Source organism: Lepisma saccharinum, chromosome 19 (assembly GCF_977018435.1).
Source record: "Lepisma saccharinum chromosome 19, izLepSacc3.1, whole genome shotgun sequence".
Classification (NCBI taxonomy): Eukaryota; Metazoa; Arthropoda; class Insecta; order Zygentoma; family Lepismatidae; genus Lepisma; species Lepisma saccharinum.
Window position 1 is genome coordinate 51470947 of NC_139247.1, and position 22083 is coordinate 51493029.

The 22083-nt window shown below is 40.5% G+C and overlaps 1 protein-coding gene across 6 annotated transcripts in view; it reads right to left on the reverse strand.

Annotated features, from left to right (window-relative positions):
- gro (TLE family member transcriptional corepressor groucho) overlaps window positions 1-22083 on the reverse strand; it is a 210774-nt gene that overhangs the window by 86723 nt on the left and 101968 nt on the right. For all 6 annotated transcript variants that reach the window (XM_083140858.1, XM_083140857.1, XM_083140855.1 and 3 more), the window contains exon 4: window positions 14265-14309. In XM_083140858.1, coding sequence (XP_082996984.1) covers window positions 14265-14309 — 45 coding nt within the window. The remainder of the gene's footprint in view (window positions 1-14264; window positions 14310-22083) is intronic.

Sequence of the window (22083 nt, forward strand, 5' to 3'; positions counted from 1 at the left end):
GATGAAACGCACAAAGGGAATTCGGTGGGTCAGGTCGTAGGTTACTCTTCTAGCAACTTGTATATTACTAGAATGACTAAGCCTAATCCACAAATACAGTCAGAAAATATGTCGTGTCACACAATGTGTCATAAGTAATTACAAAATTACATCATTTACAGAGATAACCCTTATTCTAGCTTCGTAATATACGCCAGCGTACGTAAGCATTTCAGCAAATCTCCTTCCAAGTACATATTCAGAACCCTCCGTATTCGTTGGTCAACCTAACCTAATAATATTCACGGGCTCAGGTTCAGTTCGGGTTAGCCTCAAGTGAACTCAAGTCACCAAATCCATTAATCAGTCAATAACAATATTGTTTCTACACTATAATAATAATAATAATAATAATAATAATAATAACAACAATAGCACTATTACCTCGTCGCCCGTTCTTCGATACTCCTCCAGTGTCGAATGTTCTCGCCCGTCCTAAAAAGCCGGTACCGATATACATCCAGTATAAGGGAAGGTTTGCCGTTTCTAGTCTCTATAACTTCCATTACCCACTTGACTAAATCATACGAGATTCACTCTTCTAACACGCTCCTACTGATGCAATGAAGTGCATCTCGACTGTAATAAGTCGTCACTTGAATCAAATGATGCAGTTTGGTCTTTCTTTCACGACATACAAAAATGCACCCAAATGCATCAGATGTGAATCTGATTCTTTGAAGAAGCCATAAAACACACTTTACTGCATCAATCTATGCATTCTGGTGCATCAATCTATATGATACATTTAGTTCTCTGAGTGAACAGTTTGGAACATATATAATAGTACCTGAACTTAGCAACTTTGGCTATAAATCGCAATAATACGCGGTGTGAACCAAAAAATGATGAAGAAAGAACTCCCACTGAAATGATATTCTATATATTCGAGCGAATCACGCTCGAGCGTGGGAGATTCGATCGAGTTTGAGCGAGCGAAAGTGGTCCAATGCAGTACTCTTAGTATGAATTATTTTCACTTATACTAGAATATCCTTGAACTTATGCAAACCCAGTGAGCGGTGCTGTGCGACTGGTTAGTATAACGCTAAGGATATCGTGAATATAGTACATGCAAATGTGGAGATATTAGGAGCAAGTTTTCCGCTATAGGTCTACGGCGGACGCTGTTATGCTGTCAAGGGAAGGGGGAGCGGGGAATACGCAGCAGTCCAACCAGACAACAGCGGTGGCGCCGAGAGTTAGGACGTCGATGGGAGGAACTACTTCGTGAACCTCGTTCTACAGGCTGCTGCGTTTCTTATCGCGCTGGATTGGTGGCTTCCCCGCTCCGCACTTCCCTTGCCAGCATATAGAGCGCCCGCCGTAAGACTGGAAAAGAGATCTAGTTGCTACCGACACAAAGATCAAGATGCCCGTCACCTTTTCAGCTGTTCTGGTACCTGCAACCAAGAGGCCGAGGACAAACGGAAATGTGGCCTACATACAATCGCGTGTTGTTGGCAGGATAAACATGTTTTCTATCTTACCAAGACGACTAACTTACACCTCTACACGAAACTCTTCTCCGTTAAGACAGTGCATAGCAACGCATCGTGCCATGGGCATGGAAAAGCGGGAGGAGCAAAGAAAAAAACAGTTGCTAGAAAATGACAAAAGCCACCAAGAGCTGTCGCCCACGATAAACACAAAAGCTCCCCTTCCAACGAACCACCCCCCTCCACCTCCTTCGGTCTACCTGTGCCAGCCTCTGCTTGACACCAGACACACCTAAGCACTGCCACCGGACATCGATCGGCTGTGTTGTCTCCAACCGACACCAGATGGCAGGCAGGATCTTGCTCCTCAACGTGGAGACTTGACTCACGTTAGGTCCTCGCGCCAGTGTTGCCAATGGAAGAGAAAGTTTTCTCAGTGAAGGAAAATTCTGGTAGTATTTTATGTGATTAGGAGAAAGGTAAATGTTACGGAAAATATGACTATTGGAGGAAAATTTTAAGGTATGATTCAAACATGGCAAAACATTTGTCTATCTTTCGCCGATTAATTTATCGCACCCTGTATAGTGAAATAAATATTTGAGTTGTGTTATAGGCTAATCGGGGCCGGACCTACAGTTCAAAGTGGGATCCGAACCACTATTAGCTTCCACCGGGTATCGAACCTGGGACCCCTTGTTACAAGGCGATGATTTTACCATTACGCCATTGGCGAGGCCCTAGTCAAATGAAGAGTTGACAACAAAGGTACCACTTAGAACGGATATGCAAGCAACAACCAACTTGACCACCAAAATTCACTGTTATCTTCTAAAGTTTTCCACACTTAAGAACGGAAAAGATTAAATAATGATTCATTGCTTTAAAATCGTTGTTGCCAGCAGTCCCGGGTTCGATTCCCAGTGGGTGCTAAAAAAAAAAAATCTGCGTTGACGCAGCATCGTGAGGACAACTGGGGACATACTCGAAAAGAAGCAGCAGGTTGCTGCCTCGAAAGCCAGAAAACGAGGCAATGGGACTATGCGCTGACCATGCATCAACCAATGAAACGCCACCTGTCAAGCCATACCCTTCACAGGGCTGTTGGGCCATGGAGTTTTAGTTTAGTACTACTATTACAATAATAATAATAATAATTATCATAATATATATGATTGCCGATTTGAATTCTCTAAGACAAATTGAAAACAAAACGAATATGATTATTTCACTTCTACTAAAATAAAATAGTGCTCACAGATCGTGGCAACACTGCTCCTCGCAGCGCAACCGCGTGCAATCACACGAAACTTGTTTACGAAGTCGGAAAGCGTATAAATCCCCCCTCCCCCGTCGCGTAACGCATGAGTCTCCGTGATGTCTTTAAATACTTAATGCCTTAAAAGCACAAGGAGTTATGCAAGAATAATGTGCATGAAGAAACCGTAATATTTTCTCCTCTGCGCGTGGTATGTACTGAATATAAACGGGCTTTTTGAATTGGAGAATGTTTCGAAAGCATCCATTTGCAACATAGTGTAATGTACAGTACTGGCCAAAAGAGTGTCAACTTCGTGTTTGTTTTCGCATACCTCTTGCCAGTGTTATCCGATGAGGATGAACGTCTCATAATATGTTGTTGAGGATGTTTCTGATGCTCAACGCATGTACTTTGGTCGAAGTGTACCATTTTCACCATAATATTGAGGAATTTAGAAAAACCGCCGAAAAATTACTATTGTACCTATCCATGCTGGTTAATGATTGTAACAATGTATACCAGACAATTTGTGTTCATCATGACACATATCTATGTGTTCAGAGTATGGGTGCTCGTCGTGGATGCACCAATCTGTCTCCGGACATGCAGAAAGGCATTGCTAACGGACGCGCACAAGGGCGAACACTGCAGGAACTGGCAACACAGTTTAGAATCACTAAAAGTGCAGTATCGAAATTTCTGAGGCGGTGGAAGCAACAGGGAGGTGTTGTGAAGGAATCCCATATAGGACGACCCAGGATCACGTCAAGACACGTCGATAGGACCATCCTCCGCATCAGCAGAAGCAAACCCAGACTGACGTCAGCCGACATTCCTCGGGAGCTATCATTCCCGACCAACCCGTCGCCGTCTGGAAGGACCATCAGACGTCGTCTCCAAGCGGCCGGTCTCAATGGACGTAGGACTGTCAAGAAACCGCTGATTTCGGTGAAGAATAAGAAGGCCAGACTTGCATGGGCAAAAGCTCATCTGGCGTGGATCAGGAGAGAATGGAAAGATGTGGTCTGGAGTGATGAATCAAAGTATTGCCTCTTTGGAACAGAAGGAATAGTGTGGATTAGACGTCCTGTCGGCCAGAGATTTGTTCCCAAGTTTCAACTTCCCACAGTCAAGCATGGAGGGTGATCTGTGATGGTGTGGGGGTGCATCACTGTCAATGGCGTCGGCCCACTACGCCGAATCAATGGTATTACGGACCGTTTCCAGTACGAGGACATACTGGAGAACACAATGAGACCATTTGCTCTCCAAACCCTTGGCCGTAACTTCACCCTCCAAAAAGACGACGACCCAAAACACACCTCCAAGCACATCAGCAACTGGTTGCGCCGTCGTCGCGTTAATGTTCTCGAGTGGCCCAGCCAATCCCCGGATCTCAATCCGATTGAGCACATGTGGAAGGAGTTGGAGCGTCGTCTGGCAGGGAAGAGAGCACCGAATTTTGATGAGAAGTTTGCTCAGTTGGAGGAGGAATTGAAGAAGATACCAGTCTCTCTTATCCACAATCTCATAGACTCCATGCCGCGTCGTTGCCAAACCGCTATTGACGCCAAAGGCTTTGCCACAAGTACTAGATGCTGTTTGTTAGTTTTGTGTTCATCAACACCAGTTTTGACCTTTCCCGGTGAACTGAAGTACAATATGTCTTTATGTTCGATGGTGTGTATTTTTTTCTATTTAAATCAATTTGTTCTTTTGTAGACAATTTCACAGATTGCCGAACCACTCGGTTATCAGTCGAATGTAATCCATTTGAAGATGTTCTGGTGCAAATATTGTGTAATTCTCACAATACATACCTCAGTTACAGCAAAAAAAAAAAAAAAAAAAGTTGACACTCTTTTGGCCAGTACTGTAGTATGTAATATATGTATGGTTTGCTCATGTGGATTATGATTCACAAGATTTTAAAGAAATAGTGGGACAATTTTCAATTATTAAACTACATTATTACGGGAAGCAGGAAGCAGTATCAATACGTATCAAAGAGATCTTGAGTTCTCCCACAAACGAACTTCCTAAAACAAGGGACAATTGCAGTAGTATGAAAATGTTGGCAAGAAAAAGTTGGTAAGTGGCGGAAAATGCCATACAACATTCGAGTCTTAGCGATAGCACTACAAACTTAAAATATAACTGATCTAGAAATTAATAGTGGTCAGCATAACGCGCTACAAAGCCAGACGTTCGAGGTACAAATCATGGTTAAGGTATGGATGTGTAATCGTGTTGTCCAACAGCGGCGGCAGGTGGGTATGAATTAAGTGAAGGGCTAGTAGGAAAAATGGGGTAATGGAGAAAATTAGGTCAATAGTTACACATACTTATTAGAAATTAGGGTTCCTAATAAGTTTGTGTAACCATTGATCAAATTCTCGATTCCCCCATTATTTCATATTAGCCTTTCACCTAATTCAGAGCCACAACATAACCGATGATTTCCTTTCTAAATCCTTTCTTTATTTTCGAGGACTGATTAACGGGCCTTCGGTATCTAAAATTGATCTCTTCTCGGGACCTTTAAAACTAACGAGAAATCGTCACTTAACACAATGTTAATACGAACCCAGCTTTTGACCAGGGTGGCCACTCTAGGACCATGATAAAATTCAAGTATAATTCCCGGTTTTCAAGTTGAACTCCCTTCGCGCACACAAATATATCAACAATATAAATAGTCTGTGCGATTCCAATGTGTCCAAAAATTCTAATTCAATTAAACATGCTTATTTAAAATATTTAATTTAAGGGGTGGAGTTTACATTTGCCATTTTACATACTGACTCGAAATACATCTACAACACAAGTGAAAAAGTTACGGTGTGTGTGTGTGTGTGTGTATATATATATATATATATATATATACACACACACACACACACACACACACACACACACACACACACACACACACACACACACACACACACGTACGAAAAATTGTTAATTGTGTAAGAATTTGAACTCAAATTTACTTAATCAACTTCAAGATACCTTATCTTGCAAAAATCTTCAGTTTGTCACATAGATTCATAGATTGAGAGATTTGTTTTATTTTTCAAGCAGTTTTCTTTTATTTCCTCGAATAAAATCTAAAGTGTGAAACACTTGCAATTTTTCACGTCTACGGAGAAAATGCACGCATAATTACTGAGAGCCAATAATTCACGCAGAATTCCCGGTGAAGCGGCCATCCTGTTGACGTTATAAACGGGATCAACACTTCCTGGATGTCTGAAAGTAGGCGACCATTTTCTGATTAATCTAAAACTAACAATAAATACTCAATTAACATAAAAGTCCCGAAGATCACTCTCAGATTTCTAAAATTAAGTAATCACCCCTAAAACGGCGGTCACAACAAATAACCTTCAAGAATTAATTCGCTGGCAGACACCTGAAAAAGAATCATCCATCCTCCATGAGCGAGTCGTTAATCCGCCATATTACATACTAATATATTTGCATTGTTGCCATTACGCATTATTAGCTGTCACCATTCCAATCGTCTATATTTAAATAGGTTTGTCGTATTTGGATCCACAACTTACAGCGCTAGGTATGATTGTCAGTGGTAATGGATATCATATTATTGATTGTTACTATTGCACAGGGGGGGAAAAATACTTGTTTCAAATAATCCAAAGCTTTTGGTTCAAAACCCCAACAAGAATTACCTTATTATGATTTGGCACACACAGGAGAAATACTGTGTAGAAATTTTAGAGAAGAATAAGAGGCTAAACCAGGACTCAAACCTGGTCTCTGGCATATATTGCTCTACGAGCTCTGGGTTCGCCCAATTCCACTAGTCGGATCCGGATCCGAGAGTTCCGGATCCGAGAGTTTCGTATCTCAATCCCATTATAATATTACCACACCTTAAAAGGTATTATGATCTTCGATTACAAAGAAATTTTTCGTTAGTCCTACAAGAATTTTTTCAAGTGATGTTCCTAAAATACTTTGCTACGCATCGGCTAACACACTGGTGCACAAATGTCCGAGGTGATTTTGTAAATGCCATTGAAACGAATATGTATTCATTCGAATATATTGGAAATGAAAACACACATAAATGTGAGACATTCCATTCCAGGATGAAACCTTTAACACATACACTATGTGGAAGAAAGTCATTGGACACCCCGGTTTCAACTCTGAAACGAACTCCTCATGGAAAAGAGAGTACAGACGGGTATATTACGGCAGCAGGAGGCTTCTCAGATCATTCTCTGATAAAATGACAGACAGGAAAGAGCTCAGCATGTTTGAAAGAGGGATCATAGTAGGCTGCTACATAGGAGGCATGAGTATACGTAGCATAGCTGATGCCCAACAGGTCCCTAAATCAACTGTACCCTTTGTCATCAAGAAGTGGAAGGAAAAGGGACACTGCAGCAATGCACCACGAAGTTGGAGACCCACGAAATTGGACGACCGGGACATGAGTGTGCTGAAGAGGGAGATTCGGAAAAACAGGAGCTGTCCGATGCATTCGATTGCAGAAGAGTTTCAAAGTGCGACCAATTTGACTGTTTCGACCAAGACACTTCGCAAGGAAGCCCATGCGCTCGGTTATCATGGTCGAGCCGCTGCCCACAAACCCCTGATAACAAAAAAACAATAAGCGGCGGAAACTACGCTGGTGTAAAGAGCGGAGAAACTGGACGGTGGAGCAATGGCGGAAGGTCCTATGGAGCGATGAATCACGCTTCACACTGTTTCGATCAGATGGGAGAGTGTGGGTATGGCGATTACCTAGAGAACGTCTGTTACCCGAGTGTGTAGTGCCCACAGTGAAATATGGTGGTGGCGGCATCATGTTATGGGGTTATTTCAGCTGGAATGGCGTGAGTCCACTGGTACCGGTGTATGGCCACATGACGTCTGCGTCCTACCGAGATATTCTCGACAAGTCCATGCTCCCCACATTGTGGAGTTTCCAAGGAAACGAAGAATGCGTGTTCCAGGACGATAATTCGACTTGTCATGTTTCCAGAGCTACCACGGAGTAGTATGCAGAAAATAATGTCATCCGACTGGATTGGTCTGCTCAGACCCCTGACCTCAACCCTATCGAACATCTATGGGACGAACTGGAGCGCCAATTGAGGTCGCGATCGCCTTGTCCTTCTACAGTTCCAGGGTTGGTGACTGTACTGCAGGAGGAATGGCGGAATATCCCACTCGGTGTACTACAAGACCTTGTGGCCAGTTTACCACGACGAGTGGCTGCTGTTATCGCTGCCAAAGGCGGACCGACCTCCTATTGATTGCAAGAAAACTGATGGTATCCGCTGACATGTGGTGTCCAATGACTTTCTTCCACATAGTGTATAACAAGATAGAAATGTTATACAAAAATTATACAATTGTTCTACAGTTACAGTTTTACAAATTAAAATAAAACATTATAATATACGCAGTGTTAAATAATTACAAAGTGTAAGACTAACAAGGGAGGTTATCTAAGTGTCCCCCTCCGATTTCCATGAAACTTGGCAGGTGTATAGTGGGGCCCAATGGAAGAAATACGTGTTTTTTTGTTTCAGCTAAAAAAACTGTTTTAGGATGCAAAACCCCCTCAAATGTCAAGATGAGGACAAATTGAAGTGAGGATCGGACCCCTGTGTCCCCCTCCGATTTCCATGATACTTGACAGGTGTGTGTATAAACGGGCCAAAATGAAGAAATACGTGTTTTTTTTGTTTCGGCTAAAAAACTGTTTTAGGGGGCAACCCTTCCCCTCAAATGTCAATATGAGGACAAATTTAAGTGGGCATTTGACATGTGTCCCCCTCCGATTTCCATAAAACTTAGCAGGTGTATAGTGCGGCCCAAATGAAGAAATACGTGTTTTTTTTGTTTCAGCTAAAAAAGGGTTTTACAGGGCGAAACCCACTCAATTGTCAAGATGAGGACAAATTGAAGTGGGGATTTGACCCCTGTGTCCCCCTCCGATTTCCATGATACTTGGCAGGTGTGTGTATAAACGGGCCCAAATGAAGAAATACGTGTTTTTTTGTTTCGGCAAAAAAAATGTTCTAGGGGGCAACCTCCTCTCAGATGTCAAGATGAGGACAAATTGAAGTGGGGATCTGACCCCTGTGTTCCCCTCCGATTTCCATGAAACGTGGCAGGTGTATAGAGGGGCCCGAAGGAATAATTACGTGTTTTTTTGTTTCAGCTAAAAACTGTTTTAGGGGGCAAAATCCCCTCAAATGTCAAGATGAGGACAAATTGAAGTAAGGATCTGACCCCTGTGTCCCCCTCCGATTTTCATGAAACTTGGCAAGTGTATAGAGGGGTCCAAAGGAAGAAATACGTGTTTTTTTGTTTCGGCTAAAAAACTGTTTTAGGGGGCAAAACCCGCCTCAAATGTCAAGATGAGGACAAATTGACGTGGGGATCATCTGACCCCTGTGTCCCCCTCCGATTCCCATGAAATTTGACAGGTGTATAGAGTGGCCCTATGCCCCCTGTTTCTTCCTATACCATATTTACGTGGTTTCGGGGTCAGATCCCCACTTCAATTTTTCCTCATCTTGACATTTGAGGGGGGTGCCTCTATACAAATGCCAAGTTTCATGGAAATCGGAGGGGGAGACTTAGACCTCCCTAGTAAGTGTATTAATTAATTACAAATCGCGCACGCGCGCACACACACTATATATATATAGTATGTGTGTATGTATATTATATATATACAGGGAGGTTATTTCAGTCGTTCACCGCCAGAGTGACGGCCGTTCGGCAGACTCTTCATGCAACAGGTCCCGGCAAATTGCGTTCAGGAAGTCCGTAACAGAAACCGCTTGTTTTCTAATGTTTCCACTTTTCACAATTACAGTTACAATTACAATTGAAATAAGCACGTACCTTGTCGCAAGTATGCTGGAAAAGGTGTCCTCTCAAATACAAATATTTCTGGCACCATATTTCTGACATCTAATCTTAGATTAGTCATCGCTACTTTATCCTCAGTTGTCGCGACAGCGCCGGCAGCTTATCGGGGGTTGGGTGAGTTGTCAGCCGCGAGAGGGTGCTTCATACTGCACGTGTCGGCAGTGATGCCAACCGTAGGGACATGTCCCTAAGCATAGGGACTTTTCACTAAATTTCGCCCGCGTAGGAACGTAGGGACAGATTTTGCCAAATGAGGGAAAACGTAGGTACTTTTTTCAATCTCGGTAAATGACATTTTATGAATTAGTTTATCTGGATACTTTAGCGAAGAGGAGAAAAAAGAAATAACTAACAAATCTCCATCAGAATTTTGGAACATGTTATCGGTTACCAAAAACTTTCAAGGCAAGTTCCTTTTTGAAAACATTTCCACTCTCGCGAAAATAGTGCTAACATTGCCACATTCTAAAGCGGAAACGGAAAGAATATTTTCAATGTTAAGTGATACAAAAACAAAAAAGGGAAATAAAATGGGGACCAGAATCGTTAAAGACTGCAGGAAATACAGCATCACCAACCAACATCTATCTCTGCACAGCAGCAGCATGTATGACTTCAAATAACATAATCAACAGTAAACGACTCAACGTTATTCATTAGGGGTGTGCGGGATCCTTTACTTTAAAAAGTCGTTAATTCTCGACGTTTTCTGCCTTGTAAGTTTCTGGAACTTATCGAAAATTGTAAGTTTTTATTCTAGAAATGCAAAAACAATCACTTAAAGTGAAAATGACTTGTAAAATTCGAGATTTCCAGTGCTTCGGGAAATTTCGAACATTTCCCGTCCCGAAAATTTTCCGACTTGGTCGGGAAATTGCAAATTTTTCAGTCCCGAATGTCGGGATTTAAAAAAATTACCGTCCCGATCCCGTCCCGACCCAAAAAATTCTGTCCCGCACACCCCTATTATTCATTAAGGCAAGAATTTACAATACCGGATCCTTCTGTAATTTCTATGCTACGTCTTATACTCAAAAAAGGTAAAGTGCTCCCCTGTGCTTAGCACCACGCCATGAAGGCGTATAGGGGGTGTGGGGGTAACGCCCCACACTTTCTTGATCCGGTCGTGATTGGGGGTGATGTGATCAGCATGACGCCCCTGACCGCCTTTACCCCCCAGGGTTTCCCCCAGGTACCCATGTTATTCAACGCTGGGTGGGCGCCGGGGCCGCTTCCATCGTTAGAAAAGTTCCCACGAAATAATTATTCGTGATGATTTATCTCAAGTTAACATGTTGGGGTGAGGGAAAAAAAATGTTAATTAACGTGTAGAAGTTGTAAAATAAGCATTTCAATTCTCGCAATGATTCTCCGTATACAAGTATGGTAGCCATATTTGTTGATATGAACAAATTACAATTAGTTACGCTGTCTACAGCGTTGCCACACTGTTGATTTCATACTTGGAGAGCATGGATTGTGTAAGAATAGCGGAAGAGAACAGTAAAAAAGTTGTTAATGTTATACAGATTGTTAGGTGGAGTGTGCAGGAGGGCTAATTAATAAACTTATTCATTTCAGTATATTGCCCAAAGAACGTGCTTACATGTGACAGCGACAATCACGATGTAGAAGAACTGATTTGATTACAGGTAAATTTGGCAACATTACATCAATCATAAAATTGCAGGATACTAAAATGGCGTCTTCGATGATGTTAAAGTGCTACGAAAAAAATATTTTTTATCGGTTCCTAATCACAATTACCGCAAAACCATTCAGGAATAGCCCCACTGAGCATTCTCGGTAAGGTTAGGTTAAGTTAGGTTAGGCAAGGCAAACATAGTTAAAATTTGGGCTCGAAAAACGGGTAGCCCAACAAACCATTGACGGATAGCCCCACGAACCATTCAGGTACAAAAAAGGTAAAGTGTTCCCCTGTGCATAGCACCACGCCATGAAGGCGTATAGGGGTGTGAGGGTAACGCCCCAAACTTTCTTGATCCGGTCGTGAGTGGGGGTGATGTGATCAGCATCACGCCCCTGACCGCCTTTACCCCCCAGGGTTTCCCCCAGGTACCCATGTTATTCGACGCTGGGTAGGCGCCGGGGCCGCTTCCAGGTACGGTTAGGTTAACTTAGGATAGGCAAATGTAAATTCGCTCCTTCATTAATTGTGGAAGCACCGAGCAGAAAGATTTGGTAAGTAAATGTGTATATTTTATCTTCTGTTTTGCATGCTCATGAGGTGATAATTTTTTTAGTCGCTTTACTTGGCGTAGGGACATTTGGTCAGTTGTAGGGACATTTTGACTACGTCTGTAGGGACATTGCCGAAAAATGGTTAGCAACACTGTCGGCTACCAGACGTCAGTGTACGTTCATGTTCACTTCTGTTTGCGTTTATCAGTACACGTGTTGCTTATACTGTGTTATTGTAATGTGCTACTCATGGCCAGTGCTTTATTGTGTGTTAATTGTTATTCATTCATTAGTTATGTCGTTAAACAAATATAGTCTTGAACAGAGAGTTTTTATGTACGATAATTACGTAAAAACGAATTCTTGCAGAAAAGTGGTCAGGGAATTACGATAGACAGGATCTCTTGAACCTAAGAAACGTGTTGTATTGCTGTTAAAGGAGGTCATTTTCAACATCTCTTATAACACAGGAGGTTAGTGATCATCATTATTATTACTTTTAAATATAATTTTACGCTTTCGGTTTGCTTTATGCGCCGGGATGCTGTCTTCCCTTTCTGACAACTGACGATAAAGTAACGATGTCTAATCTAAGATTTTCTGTCAGAAATAAGGTGCCAGAAATATTTGTATTTGGGAAGACACCTTTTCCAGCATCCTTGCGACAAGGTACGTGCTTATTTGCCGGGACCTGTTGCATGAAGAGTCTGCCGAACGGCCGTCACGCTGGCGGTGAACGACTGAAATAACCTCCCTGTATATATGTATTAGCAGGTAATAATATGTTATAAGCACATTTTTACTTTCCAAAGAAGCGCATGTGAGATGGCAAAACGGATCCGGATCCGAATAATTTTAGGATCCGGATCCTAAGGATCCGGAACCAACCGGATCCGGATTTCGGATCCGCTAGGATCCGGATCTGGCCATCCCTAAATTCCACCTGTGTGGAATTCTTTCTATCAGTGCTGCAGCAACAGGATCTGTTACCTTTGAAACACTGATGAGTGATAACGTTCCTAGCTTCTCCCACAGTAGACGTATATTACCTTATGATCTGGCACACACACGAGATTAATTATTTTTAAAATTTAATGTTGATCCATCATTTGTTTGTCGCCTAATTTAAGCGAAACCACCTTATTTAGTAATATCAAATACTTTTCCACAGACCTTAAATAAATGCAATACGCCTTTCTGGTTGCCTGCCACCACAAAGATCAAAAAATGTAATGATGACCCAAGAGACGAAAACGCCAATCTTACCATAAAAATGATTGCAATTATTAAAATAAGTGTACCTCTTCACACATGCTTAACAGGAAATAAAAAAACAAAAAAAACATTCAGACGACGATGGAAATTGTATTTGCATTTTGTAATTATTTTGTCAACAACAAGTTTCCCAATAAAAGACCACCAATTTCTCAAATAAACTAATTTGTTTTCCTCGTACTAATTTATTTATCTGCTAGACATTTTACAATACAAGGAAGATATTTCACAATCTTATCATTTCCGGGAAGCCTTTTGTAAAATTAGTTTGTCGTGTTGCGTCATAACTAGACGTCGGATTTTAGGTTTTCCTTTACGGGTATATAAGAAACAATAAGTTATGTCAGCGTTTCGTTAAAAACTGAACAACTGATGAAGTTTTATAGTGTCTAAAAAAACCTATTTTGCTTGTTAGAACCTATTTTAGGTTTATGATTGGCATATTTGAAAAGGTGCTGCACCTTAAAATCCGTTCCCTAATTATCACATTCACTTCCTTCAGAACTCTAACGGTTTGGATTGCACTGAATCGAGTACAAGGCCACCATGAACGTGAAGCATGCATCGGCAGGTGCTCAAATTACTTATCGCCCAGTCGCGTTGAGCTTTGTAATGTTTCTCTGTTTCTCCAACTATTACAGTTGTGAAAATAATGCATCCACCACTGTTTATGAATTACTGTTATTCTCATTGTAGACAAAAGTTAGGTTGAGTGTTTTGCTCTTCCATAAATATTCACTTCACTCACGATATTATACAAGTGTCTGGCAACTCTGATTTCATCACTACATTTCGCACTGCTCAGTTAACATTGCCATCATGAATCTACCAATGATTTGCGTCTGCATCAGCCTGTAAGGTTATGTGCGTTGGTGGTTAGACAAGGTAATCAATTCCCATCCAACCAAGAAAACTATGGAACACGCCTTAATGATTTTAATATTAGTGTTAACCATGTAATGTGGAATCGAGTTATCTAAATATACTAAACGTAACTAATTTGAACCTCGTCTGGTTTTGACATTCATGTACAATTACTACTATTTCTCAACTATTTATACACATCTGTGTCCCAACCAAATTAGCAAAAGTTACAACTAGAGAAAAACAAAACATACCTGTTTGTGCATTTCAACGTTGAGGCCGTAAGACATTTCGTAGTACTGGAAAGAAAAAAAAAGATCAGTATTGTTAACCCACGTTTCATTAAGACATGCACTAACACATAACATAGAGTGGGAAGAATAGAATCCTGCATGGCTGTTCTTGGAACCTAATGCTGCAATGGATTAGATTGATTTGATTTTACTTCTGTTTTCTGCAAGTTTTGGGTAATCGCGAGGATAAGGGTGGATGGTGATAAGGTGAAATGGATGAAAGTACAATCACAAACGCAAAATGACAGCACACAACACGAGCCCCACAGAGAAATATACTAACCGTGAGGCCAGATGCAAGAGCATCGTTAGTCTGCACTACGTAGAAGGGTGGTTGACATTTGTGTGTCTTCGCAACATGGTGCAATGGAGTAAAATCAGGTGAAATTATGTTTATAGGGGTATTGCAACTTCTACTCCTAGTTGCATACTGTATGCAGTCAGAAAGAAAAGTACTTGTAGTTATTATATTTGAGATTTAGTCATTCACAATCAAAATGTGTTAAAGGGAGTTAGCTTATTAACATAGCTCAAATAAGACGGGAAAAAATATAACGGTACAGTTGGTGCGAAATCAATAAGTCTCAAAACAAAGTAACTACACTCATAAAAGTAAATAAATCAGCTGAAACAAAAATGCATTGTCTGTAGTTCAGACCAATTGTATCATGGAGAAAAATAAATGAAGGTTCATCAATTGATGCAATAAAGTACAGCTCCACATAGGAAGAAATGCTCACTTGCATCTAATGATTCACCGTAGCGTTACCTTTCCAAACGATGTGCAAAAATGCATCACTCTGTAAAGCTGACTCTTGTCAAAGGACAAAAACACATTTCAGTGAGTTTCTGGTGCATAGATTTGATGCATTTAGTTTTCTGTGTGTATAGGTTAATATTTTTCACGCACCAAGTTTCATCTCGATTTTGCAGAGCTCTAGTCTCGTTCTTGTCCAGGCCTGTCCGTAGCCAGGCAGGGGTCCCCTTGACATTAGGCAAAACTATTTTGTGTAATTTGTTTGCAGTGAAGAGTGAAAATGTAGACAGCAGTCACAACTTTGGTGAAGGTTAAATTCACAGAACATGAACAACAGCTAATACATTTGTTCATCTAATTTATAAGGAGAAGTGTAAGTAGCGGCAAGTATTTAGAAGATTCTCTTCTCTAGACTCTAGAAAGTGCTTTTACAGGGGAGCTTCTTTATCTGTACTTTCGCTGTCCCTGTTGCAATCTGTGACTTTACAGTCACCATGCAAATTTGCTCCGCATCTGCGTCAAAGGTCAACAACTCCCAAGTTTTCGGGACGAAGGGGAGTTTCATTGCTTCGGCCGGAGATGGAATGTACTGTAGGCACTATGATTGAATACTGTGCATTTTTCTCGTGTTATATAAATATCTGTTTCATCAAAAGTAGTATAGTGTGTGCAGTAAGGGTTTATTTCAGTAGCAGTCAACACTTCTTCAAAAATCGATGTTTTAAAAGATATAGAAAAATGTAGTATTTGTATATTTCTAAATTCTTAATAACTCCCCTCCTTCCCACACACACATAATTTATTTGTAATCTTGAATTTTATTTTAATTTTTATTTTAATCTGTACTTTTTGGGGTTAGGTGGTACACCAGCAACAGCTGAAACTCTCCCAGCAATAAAGTCAATTCAATTCAATTTACCTTCATTTAATACTTTAAACTTTTGAAAATTGGACTTGGTTTGCAAAGCCCCCCGATAACTCGTGAGCCCCCCCCCCCTTTCGCCCCTGGAGATCAATTCTAGCTACGGGCCTTCCTGGGATAGGATGACATTCATGCGGTTCTTCCTTCGTGCAATTTATCATTCATCCTCATTAAGCATGGGGTCCGTTGACCACCTGGATATTGGATCCTTCATTTCAAGTTTCAAAAAAAGCAGAAGGCTTGTTATTTTTATTGCTAATAACAGAAATAAGGTTCATTTAGTTTACATTCGAATAGAATAACCAAAAGTAAAATATGCATTAGATAGTGTAAAATGCAGGAATCATATTAGATTTCCATATTCTACAATTTAATCCAAACAATAAATCTAAGGTGTTCGGGAAAAGTCACATCAGTCACAAACTGTGACTTTCTGCTTACTGAAACAAGTAAAGAAGACATTGCAAGTATAATTTTATTTTGTGCATGTGTAAAGGTTCTAAACAGTGATGATCCAACATGTATATCATGTAATGTTATGCTATTAAAACAATAAAAATAAAAAGCTGTCTGCCGTAAAATTGCATTTTTGGACTCAAGTGCTTTTTCCTCAAACATCCTAGAAATAGTCCCACCATTCAATAATAATAATAAACTTTGGAATAAAATTAGTTTATTTTTATAAGTTTGTAATAGATATTATTGTAAAATAACAATTACAACCGTAGTAATAATAATTATTGTTGTTTCTAGTTTCAAGTTTTATCTATGACAAAAATTTCTGACGATGCACATGTCATTAACGTAGACAACCAAACCACAAACACACAGCACGCTGAAGAAAATCTAAGTTCAAAGGCTTAGTGCTTGGAGCTCTAAAACTACATTTCATTAGGGAAGATCGAAGGTTGGCTAATTATCATACACCACCGAGCGAGCGATGCACATGGGAGAGGAGTCCCTGTGATCCTGGGAACGGTTTCCAATATGCCGAAGCAATTAGCAGTCCCGTCCACGTGGCATTAGCGGCGCACCACTCTCAACAGCCATCGCCGATCTGTTTGTCTGGCCACAACAATCAACTCCCTCCCACACCCGCGGACCGCAAGTGCAGTCAATTGATTTGCACTGCACTCGCCACGCGAGGCCAGCCGACAAGTGACGTCACCTGCTGCATCTTCGTCCACCGGAGCGGAAGGCATTAGGGGAGGTAATTAACGGGCTCAAGACCTCATAAGGGCCGATCATTGCAAACACGAGCGATACCCAATCATTACCGACTCATTACACACACTGACACATCTCTCCTGATAGGGGGATGGGTGGCATATGAGTGGCGAATATCTACATGCACTGTACTGTAGCCGTTTGGAAACCACATGAGACGGTCCAGTTATATATTATCTTCTTTGGTGAGGAAACTTCAGGCGCGGCTGGACTTTGGCGGACGCCAGCGAAACCGATTTCGCAATTTCCTCTCCTTTCGGGAAAAAAACGCTTTGATATTCCAGGTTCTGAAAAATTGCATATGCTTAGGTTTCCTTGCAAAGCAGACACGGGAATCTTCATGTAGTTTGCTTACGCTGTCTACGGTAGATATTCGCAATCGTATAACAGCCTTACACATCCACGAATCGATGCCCCGATTCCAATAATTTTACTCATAAATAGCTCTCTAATTTTTAAAACTTTATACGTTAATTAACATGTTCCCTTCGAATTTTATATAAATAAATAAATTATGGCATTATCATAGAGAGTATTAGTTCGATTATGCCTAGGCTTGTTGACAAATATGAAATTTGGTTTCAATTAGTTGATAATGACTGGATCTAATGGAATATTTTAGTTTGGTCTGGCCAATATCATTAAATTAATTTGGTAAGTGCTGATTTTGATATATGCTTACAGGCCGAAACCAAGTGTTAGGTAATAATCAAAATCTAATTATTGATAACAACTCGTTTGAACCAGTTTCCAAATTCAAATACTTAGGACTAATATTAACAAATGAAAATTATATTAAAGAGGAAATAAAAAGTAGGCTTAATTCAGCAAATGCATGTTACTTCTCTCTTCATAAACTTTTGTCTTCTCGTTTAATATCTAAGAAACTAAAAGTTAAAATATACAAAACAGTAATTTTGCCTGTAGTATTATATGGGTGTGAAATTTGGTCCCTTACATTGAGAGAGGAACAAAAATTGAGAGTATTTGAAAATAAGATCCTTAGGAAAATATTTGGACCTAAAAGGGATGAGGAGACAGGTGAGTGGAGAAGGTTTTAGAACTACATAATTCGTATTCATGTCCAGATATTATTAGAATAATTAAATCAAGAAGACTTAGATGGGCAGGCCATGTGGCACGAATGGAAGAGGAAAGAGGAGTTCACAGGATTCTTGTTGGGAAACCTGATGGTAAGAGACCTGTAGGAAGGCCAAGACGAAGATGGAGGGACAACGTTGAGATGGACCTAAAGGAAATCGGTAGGGATGGAAAAGAGTATATAGATCTTTCTCAAGATAGGGACAGATGGAAGGCCTGTGTTGCTGCAGGCATGAACCTTCGGGTTTAAGAAGGCTAGAGAGTTAGTTAGTCATTTTCGACACCGAAAAATTTCAATTAATCAGAATATTTCCACTACAATATACGTATTTGTAATGATAATTGCTGCTCAAACTAAATTGACCATTGTGCCTGTTCGTCAACTTCCCAAAGGAGAGGACATTTCAAAAAGGCTTTGGCTTCCTCGATGTCTTTTTGTCCCTCTACCCCTTTTCTGCGGCCTTTTCCCCTAATTTCGTATTGATGGAAGATGGTACTGTTGCGGCCTTGTAAAATAAAAAGACAAGAACAAGACCAGACCCTTAGCTTATCGAGACGAGACCGAGACACTGCGAAGTCTCGTCTCGTGTCTCTTACGTTCTTTGTTGCATTTCTCCACTTCTGTTAAAGTTTTCGTTTCTCTGTAGTTCTCGCTTTTCCATCCATGGCGATTTGTTTCATGTAGTCACGGGCACTTCTGGGTTGCAAGGACTACACTGAAAATCAGTGGTAAACATTACAACCCATGGTGTATGTTATTATACTCAATCTGTGGCATACAACATTATTCCCTCGTGTCTGAGCAGTGGCGTGCCCAGGATCTTTGAAAGGGAGGGGTTACGTATACTTTTTTAGTAGTAAGTCCTCATATTGCCTTCTTTTTCCTATCTTTTTCTTTTAGGAATACCAACTCCAGAATCACCATCATCATCACTGACATGAATAATTTTATTTACATTTTTTCAGATCGATTTTTCTCCTGTATTTTAATCTCTACGCTTCAGGCTTCGCAGATAGCCTAGCTAGCCTAGAATATAGGCTCTTGAGATCAGTTTTTCCTTTCAGTTTTTCATTTATTAGAATAGATTCTGGAGTAGATCAAGATTTTTTTTATTTTCGACACGACTCAGCTAGATATTATCTCCTAACGAGTAAAACAATTTGAAGAACGTGACCACCGCGAGATGCCGCCTAAACCTAGTACCGAAACCGTTGGGTTGGCAACCGCACCGAAGCTGGCAACACTGGCCGACCCAGCTATGCACAAGCCATCCTGGAAGATAGGCTGAGCCGCTAAACTTCTTGAACAGCGTGTGCGCGTTGCTGTTTGCACAGCAAACACCGTCCGCCGTGTTTACAGGACTCTGTTGACTTGCAACGGAGCCCGCTGCACCCATCGCCTCCCATGTCAATAACCCACGGGACGACGGGATGGAGAATTTGTCAAGATGGGAGCGCTGGGCTCATTCCATCACAAACTACGGATTGGGTTACGTGCAATGCCAACAGAGGAAGGGGGAGCGAAAAAAATCATATGTGCGGTAAAGATTGGGCGGACTTGCAGGCGGTCGATACGTCGGTGAGCACGAACGCTGACAAACTGAAGAATCAAGGACACTCGCCGACATTTATACTCATCGTGTCCATTAACTATTCAAAACCACTATCTAACCACGATTATTACACCATTAAGATATCTGCAGGCGCAGGGCTACGGGGAGGGCGAAAGGGGCAATTGTCCCTCCCAACGGCCATGTTTTTGGATATATTATTATGCCTAATAATATTCAAGACTCATTCGCTCTGTATTTTTATCACCACGTTAAACAGGCTCTAGAAGTCCACTATATGCTAATCGGAACTGGACCTACAGTTTAAATTTGGATCAGAACGAGTCTACAAGGTGGCTTAAATGGGAATGAGATCTGAGACCGCTGCAGAGAATGTTTTTTTTTTCTTTTTACTCATATCTGACCTTCAGTTTACCGTGAAAATGGGAGGAATTATGATAACAACAGGGGCGTAGCAAAGGGTGGGCGCCCGGGGCCTCGCGTCCCATGGGCTTATTATATATTTTTTTAAATGTAATAAATAGAGGTGAGAAAAATAGTCGGAAGGGGCTAATTTTTGTGGGCGATAAAACTACAACATTATGTTTTTAACCGGTTATAAATTCTAGTGAAACATTCCAATTTGAATGAATACGTCAACTACTTAGTATTTTAAGTAAACCGGGTGGTAGCAGTCTGATTTTAGAATATTCAAAAAGCCAAACAACAATGAAACGTTCTCTTACAAAGGTTGATAACAAACACAATTTTTGACTTCTCATAATTTAGCGATTCGAGAACATCGAGAAACATTTTACACAGCAGAAACAACAGAAAATTAAGAAAACTTCACGTATTTGGTGAAATTTATTTCGAAATATGACCAATTACCATTTCAGACATACCCAGTAAAATGAGATTCACAATAATTATCCACGTTCTGAAATTCAAAATGAACTCATAGTTAAAGAGCAACGATGTGAAAATTGCTATAGTAAAAAAAAAGTAAAATTAGCTAAGTCCAGAAATTTACTAACTTCACGTTCAGTTTCAATATTTACTTTTTTTTTCTTTAAGTTCAAAACTTCTTCCTTTACATTTTAGATTATTTTGTAAGTGGACGTGACCTAACACAAAACAGCACAACAATGTTTAACATGCAACAGTTATTGTTCATTGTTGAAGCTCGTTACAGTGGCAATGAAACTACATTCAAAAACTGACGACGAGACACGCATAAGAATTATATTGTACTAAAACTTCAACATCGGATTTCTATTCAAAAGTGAAGAGATGCAGGAAGCTGCAGGATAGTACGTAAGGTTTTTGAATTTTCAGTCGCTTTTCTGTTATTTCTGACTAATAGCGACGATGTGAATTTAGTGATGATGTGATTAAATTAAAGAAAGGACACTTGCAAAGACACCCATGCCCAGATCGGATTAGAACATGGGAACTCCTCGGCCAAGTTCGAAAGTCTGCTACTTAACACACACTGTCACCGAACCGCCGTGTTTATGTTATTAATGCTACATTATTTGGCCTATTTTACTTCGCTTTTCTGCCATTTTTGGCTACTCGCGAAGATGAAGATATTCGTGACAGTCACAAAGAACACATTTCCAGGCCGGCATGCTATATATGTTCAAAGGTGTTTGTCTGTAAAATAGACAAACGCTGCGGCCAACAGGTCTTAAGAGTGCGAAAGCCTACCAAGCAGATTTCAGTTAGATGGCGCCTAATGAACTCATATAATCCTATCACCGCTGCTGTATACAGCTTGATAGATTAGACTTCAAAATGAATGCTAGGTATTCAATTTATCTGCTATTTTATCTACTAGTTATATCCTGTGTTATATTTTTTGCTAACAAAATCCTAACATACAAGGTTTTCCTGAAGTAACTTGGATTCTTGCTGTAACACGATTATGCCTCGTTTCCATATTAAACACACTATAGTTGCTAACCAAGGCAGTTGATATATATATATATATATATATATATATATATATATATATATATATATAAGCACTTTACACGTTACGTTTCCACCCTATATCTCATATTCTTGGGATTGGTTCATAGACTAAAAACTAATAATAATAATAATAAAACACCAGGCGGCGGGCTCACGAAGGTTGAGAAGCACTCTTCTACGATATCTGAATCACCATAAAAATAGATCCACAAACATTTGTGTGTAACTTTGAAGGAATTGCGC